This window comes from Cheilinus undulatus, linkage group 8 (assembly GCF_018320785.1).
Source record: "Cheilinus undulatus linkage group 8, ASM1832078v1, whole genome shotgun sequence".
NCBI classification, from domain to species: domain Eukaryota; kingdom Metazoa; phylum Chordata; class Actinopteri; order Labriformes; family Labridae; genus Cheilinus; species Cheilinus undulatus.
This window is the reverse complement of record NC_054872.1, coordinates 46907818-46924140: the sequence shown is the minus strand read 5'-3', so window position 1 is coordinate 46924140 and position 16323 is coordinate 46907818. Positions and strand designations below refer to the sequence as shown.

At 41.7% G+C, this 16323-nt stretch overlaps 1 protein-coding gene across 10 annotated transcripts in view; it reads right to left on the bottom strand.

Annotated features, from left to right (window-relative positions):
* cspg5a (chondroitin sulfate proteoglycan 5a) overlaps positions 1 to 16323 on the bottom strand; it is a 121774-nt gene that overhangs the window by 27105 nt on the left and 78346 nt on the right. For 2 of the 10 annotated variants that reach the window (XM_041792644.1, XM_041792648.1), the window contains exons 4-5: positions 9282 to 9360; positions 3255 to 3311 (exon numbers count right to left, since the gene is read on the bottom strand). The exons of 2 other annotated variants lie outside the window; for them this stretch is intronic. In XM_041792644.1, coding sequence (XP_041648578.1) covers positions 3255 to 3311; positions 9282 to 9360 — 136 coding nt within the window. Of the gene's footprint in view, positions 1 to 3254; positions 3312 to 9203; positions 9361 to 16323 lie in introns of all 10 variants that reach the window. 6 more of the 10 variants (XM_041792640.1, XM_041792643.1, XM_041792645.1 and 3 more) reach the window with 5 other exon arrangements.

Below are 16323 nucleotides of genomic sequence, written 5' to 3'. Positions count from 1 at the left end.
GGACTGAGATAAACTGCTCTGTGATTTTATATCGTCCCATTAGACGGGCGGGGTTATTCCCCACTCTGGGCTGGTGACATCATCAGTCCACATATTGGCCCCACCCACATTAAACCCAGCCAGGAAAGAGGTGAAAAACTTTGTAACGGTCTCAATCTTGAATTCAGTCACATGTAGATCTCAGTGTTTTCACATGTTTACAGCGACCATATTCCAACATATCTAGAATGTCAAGACAAAAACTTTGGATTTCACTTTACAGGGTCTTTAATCTATCTATTTTGGGCTCTTAATGTTCCTAATATCCTGTTTCCAGCCCTGTAAGGCTGTACGGATGAATGCTGCTTTACTCAAACTCGACTGTCCCTGCATTATTCTAGTCACTGGTCCACTTAAACTTGGCACACAGAGATGAGCAAAGTGTTGTTTATGTAGTCATACTAATCCTGTATATAGAGTATATTTAAACTGACATGTGCATAAAGGTGTTTATTTAAAGGATCAGTGTTTTTCTTCAGATGATTCAGTGGGTATAACTCATAAGGTTTGTCGGTCAGTGAGCCCAGGCGTTTTTTATACCTGAGTACATAATAATTCAAATATTTGTATTAGTATTTATTTGTGTCTGGGTGAGACAGAACATTCACCTGCCTCTCTAAGACTCTCTTGTTTATGCGTGCTTGTTTGTGTTTACCGACCAGCTGGGCATATATTTGTGTTTGCACAGGTGTGGAGTGTTTGTGTCAGGTTTCATTGTGTTTGCATGAAGTGTGGAGGAATATGAAGACGAGAAGAGCTGTTTATAACTTACAGGGATTCATCTTTGAGAGCGTGCTTCTGCAGCCTGTTTGCAGGGTTTGGACTTTAAGGTCGGCTCAGTTTTGATCTGTCAGCCTGAGAGCTTGCTCAGTCGATGGGAATGACATTTACTGAGAAAATACGGCCAGGTCTGCACGGTCAATTCATTTTATGGGTGAAATTTATTTAGTATTGACAAAAACACAACTTGATCTCAGCGTTTTCTGCAGAGGGAACTTTGTGGCTGGACTCTGTTAAATTACTGAAGGGATGATTGAAGACGAGAGGGTTCAGTCTAGAGCAGTGACCTCCTGTTTCTGTTTCTGCAAGAGTGCATGAGGGATTCTTTGGTTTTAGTTCAGATATGGCTGGTGTATGTGCAGGTTAACTAGCTAAATTGGATCTAAGCCCTCTCTGTCGCAAATGCTTTTGCACTATGCACTTTACACTAGGCTCCATTAAATGTTTTAAAGTGCATTTTTCTTTTGTGACTTTTCCCCATCTCCAGCTATTTTTCTCTTACAGCTAGGTGTACACTGTGTGATTTCCAGACGATTCAGACATGAACTTTGAGCTGCACAATGAATGCTCTGGGTGCTCAGCACCCTAGGTAGGAAATAATGCCTCTCAGAGTCAGCTGTTTTTCTCTACTAACTAAAGCAGTTGAAAACTGACTTCAGAATAGCACTGCATCAGTGTCACTTCTCTCTCATCAGCCAATCAAAATCAAGAAGGGGTGGGACTTCTGACAAAAGCAGAAGAGAATTCTATCTGACTTGTTTTTCGTTTCGAGGGTAGTTTTCCAGTTTGCAGCTGTTGCCTGTGTCTAGACAGGATTTCTTTACATTGTCCCTTTCAAATACAGAAATTTGAAGCACATAAAGCTATTCTAAAACAATACAGATTCTACCAAGTAAAGCAGAATTCTTTTTGTAACACAGCAACAAGGAACGCTGGAGAGAAGCACTCTGACACCGAGGTTGTAGATGCTACCAGTGCCAGAAATGGGGCTATGGACACAGCCCCTAAATACGCCTCAGAATAAAGACTATCATATTTGGCTTCAAACACGGCTGCTGCTCAGTGGTAACACATTTATGTTTAAAACCAAACATCATGCAAAGTAAGATTTGTTCTGGATAAACTGTGCTTTGGTTTGGTTTAGTTATAATTAGGGCTGTCAAACATTTTTGATTCTGATTAATTATGCATTTTCTCTAGTTAATCATGATTAACTGCATCCTTATAAACCACATTTAAAAGTCCACTATTTTACATTGAGACTCTTATGACTTGCGTCATAAGAGTCTGGATTCAGACGAAGAAGCTTCACGTGTGTTTAGTATGTTTTATAGCACTTCAGTAGTTTCTACAGTGGGTGTTGACGGACAGCGGGGCACGCAGTCAAACTGCAGCGCAGTTACGTTTCTGGTATCTGGTGTATTTTAGGGGTGAGACTTTTCAGCCAAACCTCACTGACATCTGTTGTCCCAACTTTTCTCATCAGCACTCCGTCATGCTCACAGGCAAGCCATTATGAAATCATGAGCGATTGTCATGTCATAAACAGTTCAGTCATGCAGGTGTGAGCTCACATTCCTCCATGACTGTGATAGTGTCGGCTTGATATCGCACAGTATACGCCCGGCTTTATTCATGCACCATTGGGTGTTTGAATGCTGCACTGAAGTCTTCCACTGCTCCAACATGAGTGGCTGTCTAACTATAGGTGTGTTATGTAAGCAGCAGCTAATGCAGCCTCCAGCGCCTGATGCCTGCAGCAGAGATGTAGAGTGAACTACAGAGGACTAAATGTCCTCATTTTCTTCTTTTCTAACCAAAGAGTCATCACTAATGCTAAATCAGTGGAGATCCAATTGAGGATTAATGTAAAGTGAACTGGCCTTTTAATGTGAAGTATATTTGGTTGTATGTTGTTCCTATAATGCGTTCTCCTTCTTTTATGTTGTGTTTTGTTCTGCAGGTGAAGCTGATGATTGCACAAGCATGTGCACCTGGCCTTGGAGCTTGAAAGCCCTGCTGACAGTAGATTTTTTTCCGAGAAGGGACTTCTAGCTCGCTGCATCTCAGGGGGATTTTGTGTGGCGTCATGTTTTCTTTCTTAAGTCTTTTAATTGAAACTGAGCATGCAACCTGCCTGAGTTAGAAATCCATATAGGCAGGTAGATGTGCATGTTTTCAAGCATTAAGTAATGAATATATTTGCTTTACGTTTATAAGAAAGTCATATTTGTCTTCAGAATGTATCGTTTGCCATGTTTGTATTCAGCATTTGATTTCCATTGATGGTGGAAGGGGTCGTGACTCGGACTGATCCACTGACGAGTAGAGAGAGGGTGACTGACAGGGCCACAGTAACAATGAGAGAGCTGTCTGGGTGGGTGAGAGAGAAAGGGGGGTCGGGGCTATCTGACATTGGGGATTTTTGGTCTTACCTCGCAGTCGGACTCCTCTTTGGTCTTACACTCCCAGGTGTATCTGCTCATGGTTTTCTGAGGGGAGGGGGATGGGGCAAAGGGTTATACTCCTCAAAAAAAACCAAACAAGGCATCCTCAGAGAAAGAGAGAGAGAGAGGGACGGACGCAGAGAGCTGATCGAAGCAGACAAGACAAAGGAGGAAGAGCGACAGATCAGAGACGATACAGAGAGATTAAGAGGGAGAGACAGACGAGACGAGAAAGAAGCAGACAGATAAAAGAGACAGAGAGAGACAGAGCAGTAGTAGGAGTAACTTCCTTCAGATGTCTGCTGATATTCTCAGCTCTCTTCAGTATTTCTGAGTTAGAAACTGTTCAAACACTCTCAGGAGCTGCGCTGATATCCCGTGTTGTCAGAGTTAATGAAGGGTTGGTTATTTCTGGGGAGGTTCTCCTTTAGTCATGATTTTGGGTTTGGAAAGGTTGTTTGCTTTATTAGTGGGTTTATTTTGGGGGAAAGAGATGGCATGGTTTTGATTTCAGGACATCTGTTGTGCATGTTGAAGTGAGTTTTAATGTGATTGGAGCATGTGTTAGAAAATAGATCTGGACTAAATAGTAATTGGAAAAGTTTTCTGTTTGCTTTAGAGAAGAGAAGAGGGCAAAACGCCACAACTTGGACCTTGCAGATGATGCCAGAGTTTAACACTAAGTTTCAAAGTCCTTCATTAGACTTGTAGAAATCAGTTGTTTATTTGGCTTAGACAAAATTTCAGAAGCCCTAAGAAAACATACAGCGCTACAGTCTCTCTACACATTAGACAATTTTAGACCTTTCTTTGGGTCTGATTTGTACCAACAATGGCCCATGGTTGAGCATTCCTGTAGAGACTTTTCTTGCTCTGTATGCAGTAAATCAAGCCTTTTTAGAGATATTTTTAAAGGTAAATTATGGATAAAGCGAGAGCTGTGACAGCAGGCAGGTGCAGCCAACATGCTGCATAGGACCTGGTATGAAAGCAGTGATGCGGACAGAGTGGACACACGCCGCAGCTGTCATGCAGCGAACACGCAACCAAAATGAAACTAAATGTAATTTAATTCTTTCCATCCCTGATCACCTATGCCCAGTTAAAATGTATACAATATTGAGGGTAACAATTTGCATATTGCTTTTTGTCTGCAGGGTTTTAACCTTGAAAAGCAGATGGATTCGCCCGTTTCCGGTCTCTCACTGGTGAATCCATCACGCAAAGCTGCCATCTAAACAGTTTGGGCCCGGTTAGAAAGTGACAGGACCAATCAGCATCGAGGGGCAGTTCTTCCGGCGTGGCAGAGTTGTGACCATAGACTGTAGAAAGAATTGGACAAACCCTGTGTGACGTCAGCCGTCTGCTTACATAGGTGGACTCAAACTGCTTCTAAAGCCAATCCACGGAGGCTTCCATATTGAAATCGTCTCAACCGAACTAAGCTTGACTTCCTGTCAGCTAGCTAGCTAGCATTCTGGTTGACAGAAATGTAGCCTCTGCCTGTTGAGCTATCTGTCAATCAAATGAGAGATGCCAATCAGCGCACAGTGAGATTTATCCTAAATATAATCCAAACGATTGTGGCACAAAAAAATTCAACCCCCGTACAGTTCAAGCACATGAAGACACTAGCTAATGAGACACGTTTGGTTTTTTGAACCTGGCTGTAAACCAGTTTATTTCTAGCGTAAAACTGGCTTTTTAATAGGTGTTCAGATGGGACTTCGTCCTGCAGCCAGCCTCGAGTGGACACTTGCAGTACTGCAATTTTTTGCACTTCCGCTTTGGCTTCATTTTTCAGGACTGCTTGGTCATGACATAGGCAAGCAGCGACAAGAGGCCGGTGCAATTATGGCGGAAGAGATCAGCATGGATGCTGCTACAGCGTCAGTTTGATCAGAACTTGATGACATTTCTTTGTTAAAAGAAGAACAAAGAATAGCATTGAGTTGTTTTCTTTTTAGTCGTGTACTGACATGTCTACAGATGCCACGGTTCGCGCTATGCAGTTCTCTATGGAGTTTACTCCTCGGTGGCGGCTACGACGTCACGTGTTTTGTTGCTCTGATTGGCCCATAAAGACACACAGAACATTCATCCAATCACCCTCCAAGTTTTTTTTCAAAGGCTCTGCCCTTTCCCAAACACTGTCTTTGAGTAGTTTACCAGATGGATGTGTGAAACAAATCCGTCTGGCATGTCAGATTAGCAGGGGTTAAGCATTAGAAAACAAATATTTTTAACTTTGGGGTTTTGCAGTGTTGTCATTTCAGCAAACCTAATCTCAGATCCAAAATACTACCAGATTTTAAGACATAATATCCATGTTTTCTAACTCACTGTCCCCTTCTTTTATCTGTATCTATAGTATTATTTGTTGTTTGCAAAAATACTCTGGCATCTGCATGTGAATCCTGGTGCAAAACACAAGGAAAATTGGTACTATATCGGGTAGCTTACGAGTTTTATAAAACAAACTATTTAAAACTTTTCCAACAACTATTCAGTCCAGTGGATGAGCGGTGATTTAAGGTCATGATATGAAGGTGATGTTGATGTAGAAAGGCACCAGTTTAGAGATGTTGTTAAGAAGAGATGATGGATGTTTTATTGGGATTTCTTAAAGGGTATTAGGGTGGTATTTTACTAGAGAAATGAAACATCTAAATCTATGAAGCTAGCATAAAGACATAAATATGACAAGAAAACAATCAGCTGTTTTAGAAGAGAACTACTGATGGAGTAGTTAGAGGGTGGTACCACATCTTCAAAACAAAAACAAGGTTTAGTTGTAGCACGAGAACTACCCATGCTGCTACAACGTTAGCCACTACTAGCTACCCATGCTTCGGTTAGTGACTGTTGGCTCACTGCTGCCCTCCATGGGCAGCGTGAGGCGTTGCATCTCAGATGTTTATCCTGATGTCATTCCTCAAAAGTCATCCCACACATTTATCTTACCTGTTAGTGATCCGCCCCCACCCTCCCTCACAGAAAACCACAGGTTTAGATACACCCATTTTCAGGATAAACAAACATTTTGTTAAAAGTACACTTTCATAAACATGTAGCGAAGCAAAGCAAAGCTGCAGCGGCTAACATGTCCACCAGGCGGCGCATGTTAGCGACATTACAGAAATGCCATGACGTACCGATGCCAGAGGTGATTAAAGAGAGAACAGGTTAGAAAGAGGCGGGTTGGGTAGGGGTCAGAGCGAGGGATTGTGGGAGTTTTCTCTTAAAGGGGTTGGGGTTAAGCCAGGGCTGCTTGCTGCTGTCGCTGCACTGTCAGACGAGTGCATTAATGTTCAGTCTGCATGGTTTCAGGGGGAGTTTAACCTCTGACCAACGCTGTGTTAATGCACTGAGCTGATGCAGCTGCTCTCTGTCAGCATGTAGCAAATATGACACTGTTCACTCAAAATAAAGCACAGTGCTGCTGTATAACAGGCCTAGAATAACAAGCAGAGGCCCTACTTTTCTATACTTTCTACTTTAAATCAAGATTAATGTTGCTACACAAGGCTGATGCAGAACCTGAGCTATTTTTTCTCTTTCTTGTGTGTGTAGAGGATCAATAAACAATAAACCACAGGAACCAAATCAATAAACACGATGAATCTTTGGGTCCTTACAGCCAAGGTGATAACTTCAGAGAATGAACTGCAGAAGCACACTTTCAGATGCTAAAGTTTCCTATGTTTTTGTTGAATTGACCACAAAATGGTAACAAAACTGATTTCCTTATTTCTGTTATCCCCATCATTTTCAGTTTTCTGTTTCTTTGTAAGCTTGATCTAAAATGGTAATTTGACTTGGTTTAAGGTCTTGAAACCAGGAGCCTTAACTAAGTCCAGTAGCCCCTTTGGATCAAGCTTTGGATAGCGTTTAATGGTTTTACCTTTTTTTATATCTGGTTTTTATTTGGTCTGGCTTTCACTGATTTTATCCCAATGCCTTATTGATTTTGTGATATTGGCATGTCTTCCACTAGATTAATTTTATTCTTTTTATTTATTTATCAACTGAGAACTGTCTGGGCCTCTGAAAAACTGAGAGAATGGCCTTTCCCCAGCTGTCTATGTTGGCTTTTTCCTCATTTTGGAGCTGAAAGGTGTGTCAATATCATTAGTTGATAGTTCATTATTGCCACTTCCTTTTGCTACTTTCAACTCATTTTCACATATCTAACTCATTTTTGCCTTTTTTCTTTTTTACATTTTTGCCATTTTTATCCTATTTTGCCGTTTGCCCCCCCGTTTTGCTCTTTTCAACCCCTTTTCACCTTTTTTGGTCTTTATATCACATATTTGTATTTTTTGCAACTTTCTTGCCGTGTTTTGCACAATCCTGCAACTTTTCATCTATTTTTGTGCATTTGTTCCAGCTTTTTTTTTTCCATTTTTTGGAAGTTTTTCTGTCCATATTTGCTACTTTTGCAACTTCTTTCTGCCACTTTTTACCACTTAATGCCACCCCCACCCCCCAGTTTTTTTTTTCTTTCTGAATGCTCATTTATGCCATTTTCGTCTGCTTTTGTCTGCCACTTTTGCAACTTCTTTACCACTTTTTGCCACTTTTGCCCATTTTGTCAGTTTAAACCACTTTATACAATTGTTTTGAGCTATTCTAACCTGTCTAACCTGTCAGCCATTTTTGGTCTTTTTTTTTTTTTTTTTTATGATATTTCACCAAAGTGGTTTCAGTTCTACTTCATGCATTCTTTGCACACATTATGGCCATAGCCTTGAAGTCTGACATTACTTTCCTTATCATTTAGTTCAGTGTGCTTTCCAAAACACACAAATTAAGTATCATTTTAAGGGGAAGATTTTATCCATTATTGTAAAATTATCAATAAATAAGTTCACTTTAAAGTAAAAACATAGTTTGACATGAGATTTGTGTTTTCATGTAAGTAAAATGTACAGAAACCACCTAAAATGTACATTTGTACATGATACTTTGTGCAGTATCATGTTTTAACTGCATCTACTTTTGCTTTTTGCTTTTCAAATTAAAAGCACGATTTTGCATTTCAGTGCAGAAACTCACCTTGCTTGTACAGGATGCTTTTATTCTGAAATTTAAATTGAACAATTGAATAAATCAAGTCTATTGCAGGGGAGTTACTGAGGTAAAACTCACGAGTAAGACAGGGCTGTGACAACATGGAGACACAGTCAACACCCTGCATAGGACCTGATATAAAAGCAGTGATGGCATGGGCTGAAGCTGACAGGTGTCATGGCTGACATGCAGCAAACATGCTCCCAATCTAAAATGCAAAATCCATTACTTTCCACTCCTGATCACCTCTATCCAGTTAAATTTAGATAGCATAAAGGGAAATTATTTATATACTGCTTTTTCTGCAGGATTAAGGATCAATAAATATTTTAACTCTTGCCAGTCAGTGAGACTAGTTAACCTAAACTTAGATCCAAATGAAACTACATTATACAACATTAAATCCATGTTTTCTAGTTTGTTTTCTTCTTCTCTGCCAACCACCTTTGTCTTTGTTTACGCACTGGATTTTTCCCCTTCAAGAGATTCCAACCAAGTAGAGAGCATTTCCCCATGATTGACATAACCGACCATGCTTTAGGTAATTATACACAATTAAACAAACTGGTCTATAAGTATACGCTGCTCAAGAAGGTTTATGATGTTTTATCAATAAAACACTTCCTGTTTCTCTCTTTTGCATGTGGACTTCTGCCTGTTGAGAAAACTCCCGCCATCCTTCCTTGAACTCCGACCCCTCCCAGCTTCCTCTTCAGCATTTGGCACACCTCATAGTATCGGAGAACACTCATGCCCATGCATTAGGGGAGCGGGGGAGCGGGGTAGTCAGAGGGCCCGGGCAGGGTTTGCAGGGGGGTGGGGGATGCAGAAAAAGGGGTGAGAGAGAGGCGAGAACCACGTTACCTGACAGATAATGTTATCATAGTAAGCCAATGCACGGGCATGAGGGACGTTAGGAGGGGTGTCGCACAGTTTCCTTACATTTGGGTGGGAGCCCTCAGCGATGGTGGACAGCGAGAAATTGTCATTGTGCGCCTCCGATGTAGGCCGGTACTTACTGCTGGGTGTCGGGACATGGAGGGAGAGTGGGGAGGGGGAGAAAACAAACAGGGTGAGGGGATGAGATACATGGGGAAAGGGTTGGTTAAGATCAGAGAGGAAAATAAGGGACATTTTAGAGATATATAAAGACAGGAAAAAGAATAGAGGTTAAAGGGAGGATTGGAAGAGTTTGAAGGATGTACAGTCAGAGAAGACAGGGAGGCCATGAAGAGGGTAAAAGTGTTGAAATTGTGGTTCCAGATAATGAAAAAGAGGATTGGAAAGATAATTAAAGCACAGGAGAGTTTGGGGATTTAAAAAGAAGATTGAAAAAGGAGGGGAGAGACATTTATAGGTAATGATCCACAAGGTGAACCAAGGTTAAATGTCAATCAGAGAAAGATGAGGAAAATATAAGGAGACATAGTGAAACAAAAATGGGAAAGGAGCGAGAAAGAGGACATATTTTGGGACAGGTTTATCGTCGAAGAAATGACGGAGAGGAGGGATTGTTGGAGGGAAAAGGAGTGGGGGAGAAAAAGCAAGAAAGCAGCATTAGTTCAACAGCAAATCGTGTGTTTGTCAGTTGGCAAACAGATAAAAAATCACAAAGACAAACATTTTATCTGTGATGCAACAAACTTTGAGCTTTCATTTTTGACCATCAGAAACCAAAAAGGCCAAACTTTAACACACATTTGTCTCCATGGGATTATTTCTATTGTTCTAGTCACAACTATTGAACTAGTATGATCATCTTTGTCCATTTTAGGTTGTTATAAATGAACTAATCCCATACTTTTTTAACATTTCCCCCACTGCTATGAGGGATAAAAGCCTGTATATGTCTCCATAAAGATATATATCTGGTAGATAAAGATTCCAAAGGTGCAGGAACTTATATAGACTGGCTGCATCTGCGTAGTTCTGAAAGTAAGTCCTTCTATTCGACACTATTGGAGCCAAATCATTTCTTTTTGTTAAACCCTGCAGGACAAAACTTCACCTACATTTACAGTCCCTGTGACAGACAAGAAATGTTGATGATTGCTGTTGAAATGCTGGATCCTACATGACAGACTGTGACAGGAAGCCCAGTCCAGATATTTGCAACAAAACAAGACCTTTTTACAACGTCACTGGGGACAGTTGCAGCTCTCTGAACTGAGCAGTTGTAGCTCAGGCTATGCAACTATAGCGACGGCTTTATCGTGTAGTAACTTTCAAAATGAATCAATAAAATTGAGATCATGTGCATTGGAGACAATGCATCGGCTTTTCAAGTTGCAGTGGTGGGAAATCACAGGCTTTCAGAATGCTGCAGAGCAGCCTGTTGCTCTGGCTTATAAGGGAAGATGAACAGTTACTAGAAGCTTCCTCTCTGTTGCTGTATCTCATTCATCCTTTCTGCTGCTTTCTTGTGATACACTGCTGTTATTCGCTGCCATTGCATGCAACTTCGACCACCAAAGTTAGCCTCTTTAACTTTGTGGCCCCACTAGACATTACCAGATGGATTTGAAACCAGACACGCTGCTGAGATTTACTCACCTCCACAGCTTACTGTGAACTGGGGACCCTTTTCAATACAACCACCCTCCATAAGAAGTATGAACTAAACAGTAAAAAACCATTTTCATCTTAATAGTGATTTCACATAATGAGGGAGAAAAGCTGTTAGAGGTGGGCTTACAGGGTGCAGATGGCCTAGAACATGCCGCATGGCCATGGGCAGCCCCACTCTCTCATACCTGTTTTTGACTCTATCTACTGTCCTCCTCTCTGAATAATAAAAAGCAGGCATAAAAATCTAAAACATGTATCTAAAAAAGGTTAAGTGTTAAAGCAGTTGATCCTTTATCACTATGGTTCTCTTTTCCAGCCCTTTCACTCAAACCTTTCATTGAAACGGTGAACATTTTTCTTTGAGGTTGAGGAAAAGTGGATTGAAAAGGACTAAGGTCTCTTCAAACAGACCCACTTGCAAAGAATTTTGGGATTGCTTGCAGCCAGAACCACCAAATGCACTCTCACCAGCTTTTCTCCTTCATAAGAACTTCATCAGTAAAACCAACAAAGGTGGTTTACTTTTCAACAACTACAACTTATGCAGTTCATTTTTCATTATACAGGGCCAGGTCAGGTATGGGAGCAGATACCGGTTTGGCACTTTGGTTCTGGACTGCTCTGGCCTCCTGATGGCCATCCTCCAGGCCTGCAACAGGCCCGTCTCTCTAAAAAGAACACTCCAGGATGCACACCCACAGGGTCTGGGGCACCCAGTGTGTGGTGAGCTGGATCAGGCCCGGGAAAGTGCACCAGGTGCCCATAAAAGTGAAGCTACCTTTCTGGAATCAGGCAGTTGACCCTTCCCGTCCCTCTCCTGGGCACATCAGCATTAGACACATGGTCTTGCCAACTGTGTGATCTGATCAACTATACCATGATCTGGCCATCAGTCAATGTCAAGGCTTCTAAGAGTGCAGTAAGAGCCAGGGACTGAAAGACTTGGGCTTTCGTCTGCATGCTCAGATTGCAGGAACACGAAACTGTCTTGTTCAAAACCCATTGCCCCAAATGGGATCGACAGGTTATGCAGCCAAGGTAGGTGAACTGCCCTACGACTTCCCCACTCTCACCATTCACAGACACAGATTCTATGGCAGCATCCGAGGCACCCCCAAATGCCTGGATCTTTGTTTTGTCAAGGAGGAATGCATTCCCAACGCTTCAGCCTCCTCTGGGACAGTCTTCAAGTCAAATTAAGTGTCAGGAACAGGGGGGTTATTTCTCTTCTCATCATCTTTTGCTACTGTTTTGACTGAGAGCCCCCTGGATGGTAGAATTTAAATACGCTGAGTTTGATGGTTTTTGTCAGACTGAGAAAAAAGATGTTGCTCAGGGATTGGGGATGTCAGATCTAAAATGCTGATCTACTGATATCAGTGCAGATTGCATAGAGGAACATAGAAAAAGTAGAATACCAGGATGACCTTTGACTGACAGGTGAAGCCGGCAACTGTAAGTATCTCCTACTGGGATGCACACCAGCCATCTTTCTTTTCATCCCTCTTTTTCCTACTTTCTTTCTGATCTCGACTGCGGCAGAGAAACACTGCGACTAAATTATCCCGAGCAGATGGGGGTGTGTGGGAGTCTCATATTCATGAGCCTTGTCAGCAGAGCACACTTCCCTGAATGTGTCACACTGAGATTTTTTTCCTTCTCTTCTTTCCTCTTTCACTTTCTCTTTCTCTCCTCCTCTGCAACAGTTTTTCCCCCTCCTCCCCTGTTTCCTCCTGCCCTCCTTTCTACTCCTCTCGTCTTTCCTCTCCTCCTCCTCCTCCTCCTTCTCCTCTTCGATTTCTTTTTGCCGACCACTTGATGAGGCTGTGTTGTCTCTTTCATGCTGCACCCCGACGCTGCACACCCCTCAGGTCGCACAGCTGTATGTAGGTCAACCCCGCCTCCCCCCCCGTTCCTCCCTCCCTCCCCCCTCCTGTTCAGACTGCCCTACTTTCAGCTGGATGCAGAGTACCAGTGACATCACCGTTTTCTGCTTCTTTTTTAATTCCTGCTAGCTCGGCTGGGTTCTGGCTGCACTGCTACTCCTCCTCACCCTCCTCTTCTTCATCCATAATCTCGTCCACCATGACTACCATGCTAACCTTTCCCGTTGAGATAAAAATAGAGCGGTTAGCGTGGGATCTGGTGTTGAGGATTTGGTGCTTCAGTTCACATTTGCATCCTCAGCGCTCGATCGCCGGGCGGCTGCTCTCATCCAGGACCGCTCTGTTGCTAGGGAGACAGCAGCTAAAACACCGGAGCTGGCAAAGCAAAGCCAAACCGACCTCTCCACCCCCACCCTCCATCCTCCACTCCTCTTTGTATTCAATCCTTCAATCTGTCTGTCACTCTGCTTCTCTCCTTCACTTCGTATTCAGCCTGCCATCCTCTAAAGGGCGATCTCTCTCCATTTATTTCACACTGAAATCCATACAGTGGAACTGAAACATTTTAACACATACATAAAGGTTTCAGAATGCCATCCTATTCCTGCTGTAAAGTCCTAAGACGGAACTGAGAGCTCGATTCAGGATGTTTGACTTTCTACCAGGGCTCCAACCCCAGAAATACTCTAATATTTCATAAGGGAAGGAAAAACAGATATCACAGAGAGCTAGTGGTGAAATCTAAAGCGGTATGGGACACCACTGGACACTCTTCATAAATATTTGATTCACTGCCCTGTCAGTTTTAGTGCTTTTATTTTGAAGGTGGAGAAACAGAGGTGTGCTGCTGAGGAGCCAAAGACAGCAGTGAGCAGAACAGTTTTGTCTCCATGTCAGAGTAGAACATCTTAAACATGCATATGGAAATATGGATATCATACATCCACCATTATCTCCACTTTGTAAAATAAGCTAGCAAGCTCTATGAGTAAGAAAAGAGAAAAAAAATACCCCTGTAGAGTAGAGCTTCGTTGGTAAACCAGAATCAAAACCATCACTGTTAAAAATTTCTGCCACCTAATTGAATTTTGCAACACAGACATCACCAGTTTAAATGCATGTGTTGTGTTGTAGTGCACAAATGAGGCATACCCAATGCTACCATTTGTGCAGCGGAGTGATACGTGACAGACAACAGCTCAGCCTGAGTCCAGCCAGCAGGATGAGCTCCAGGACTACAGGGCAGTCAGGTAACAAGTCAAACATAGTCTGTCTCTGATAACGTGAGGCATAGTAATGAGGTAAAACGTGTTTGTTCCTCTCCAAGTTTAGTTTGCATTAGTGGTGGGCAGTAAACCAGTACCAATACTGTCACTGGTGAAATTTATGCCACAGAATGGATTAGAGTTGATTCTGATACCAGTACCAGAAATACATTTGATACTGATTAAAATGCAGGGATTTGTTTCGGCGAGTACACAAGTTTGCACCGATCCGATACCGTTTGGTTTAACTTTATTTTTTGTTTTGTTTGGTCATGCTAACTGTTAGAGCCATAAACCGGAAATCAGTTATTCTTCACTGCTGGAAAACACTTCATGCACGAGCTACTGTTTTTAGAGCACACGGAAGAACCAAAGGCCCCACTGCAGCAGCAAAGAATGGAGACTGCGTGACAGTTTTTCTCTGAATGTGATCGTTAAAATGCTTTCCACACCAGTGCTATCATGCATGACTAGAAGTGACACAGTTTATTAAAAGTTGAATAACTTTTGAACCATAAATCGTTGCCTCTTACTTGTTTTCCTCTTGAAGCTAGCAGTGTTAATTTTGTCGACTAAAACCATGAAACTAAAAATGTTTTTCCATGACAAAAACTAGACTAAACTAGACTAGACTAACAAAAATAGATTTGTGATGACTAAAACTGACATAAAGTAGGCTTAGTTTTCACCAAGATGACTGAAACTAGACTAAAATGTAACATAGTTTTTGTCAGACATTCAAAATCCATGATATTTCTCCACTGTTGGTAAATCTGTCAAAAAAAAAAAAAAAAAAAAAACAATACATCTGTATCTCTTCTGCCTCTCAGCTGTAGAAAGCAGGGACCCCAGATTTGGCAGGGTGCATAGATCGCACTAACATGATTTGGTACCAGATTTAGGCAATAAAATAAATGCTTGGTATTAAAGTTAAGACTAAAATGAGAGGACTTTTTATGGACTAAAACTAGACTAAAATGTTTTGAGTTTTCATTGACTAAAACTAGACTAAAACAAAAAGGATAGAAAAACAACTTTAGGCTCAGAGAGATGCTGTACATAATGATTTTATCAGTTGAGCCATGTTCTGAGTCAAATATAGGTCTATAATAATTTGCTAGTGTGCACAGTGAGTCCAGAAAGTTCACACAGGTATTGGATCAGTACTCGGTATCGGCTGATACCCAACACCTTGGTATCAGAATCAGCATCAAGAAGGGAAAAAAGGGATCAGAACATCCCTAGCATGGATTTCTGCACCACCGTCATTACCGGTTTAAACAGAAGCGTTCAGCTGTAGTGCCCATGGGAGGCATAACTGATGGTACTGCTAGCAAAATAATGGAAACATCACTCTGAGTCCAGTCAGTTGCAAGTTTTTGCTCTAGCATAACAAGCAGCCAGGAAACTAAGTGAACATCACCCACTCATGGCTCTGTACTTAATTTGCAAGATGATAAAATTAAGTAGTTAAACTTGTGTTTCTTCCTCTCCAAGTTTGATTTCAGTTAAAACTACAACATAGCAGCTGTGCTCACTTTGAAGAACGCATCTGTATCTGTCTGGGGATGTAACACAGCTGAGCTGTCTCGGTTTGTTTTCAGCCCAGCGCTGCAGTGATTCAGCTTAAACAACAGTTTTAAAGTGTGTTTGAACTTAATGTAAGTCCATACCGAGTCCAAGAAGTGGACTGTGGCATTAAACCAAAGATGCTGCTGTAAACACTTAACCTGCATAAAGTCGCTGGATGATGCATAAACCAAATCGAGTTAATGATGAACATGCTACTGCCGTCAGTTCTTTCACAATAAAAGTCAATAGCTGTGACAATTTCTTTAGTGCTTTTTTGTGAACACTCCCAACAGGGAGTATGAAGCATCACAGAAGTGAAACTTCAAACTAAGAAGTGATTACAGCAAGACGTATTAAATCATTTTTCTGTGATTGTAAACTCAGACAGGTGTTCAGTCTGCCATCACAGGTTTGTTTTAGGTCTTAAGTGTAGGCTGCCAGCTTTAATTTACAGGGTCACCAAAGATATGGCAATTAATCTTTAGGGATTACAGCCGTTTATTTAGAGTATGTCCATTATCAGAGGCTCAAAAGTGTATGGATGAATTAATAATAAAAAACGCCTGATTTTCCTGTGGTGTTAGGGGTTGAGAGTGATCTTTCTGTTAAGATCTGCTCTGAAGATGATCGAAGCCACTCAGACCTAAAGTCTTGAATATGTTCCGTATCTACTATCACACATCCTGTTGTGTG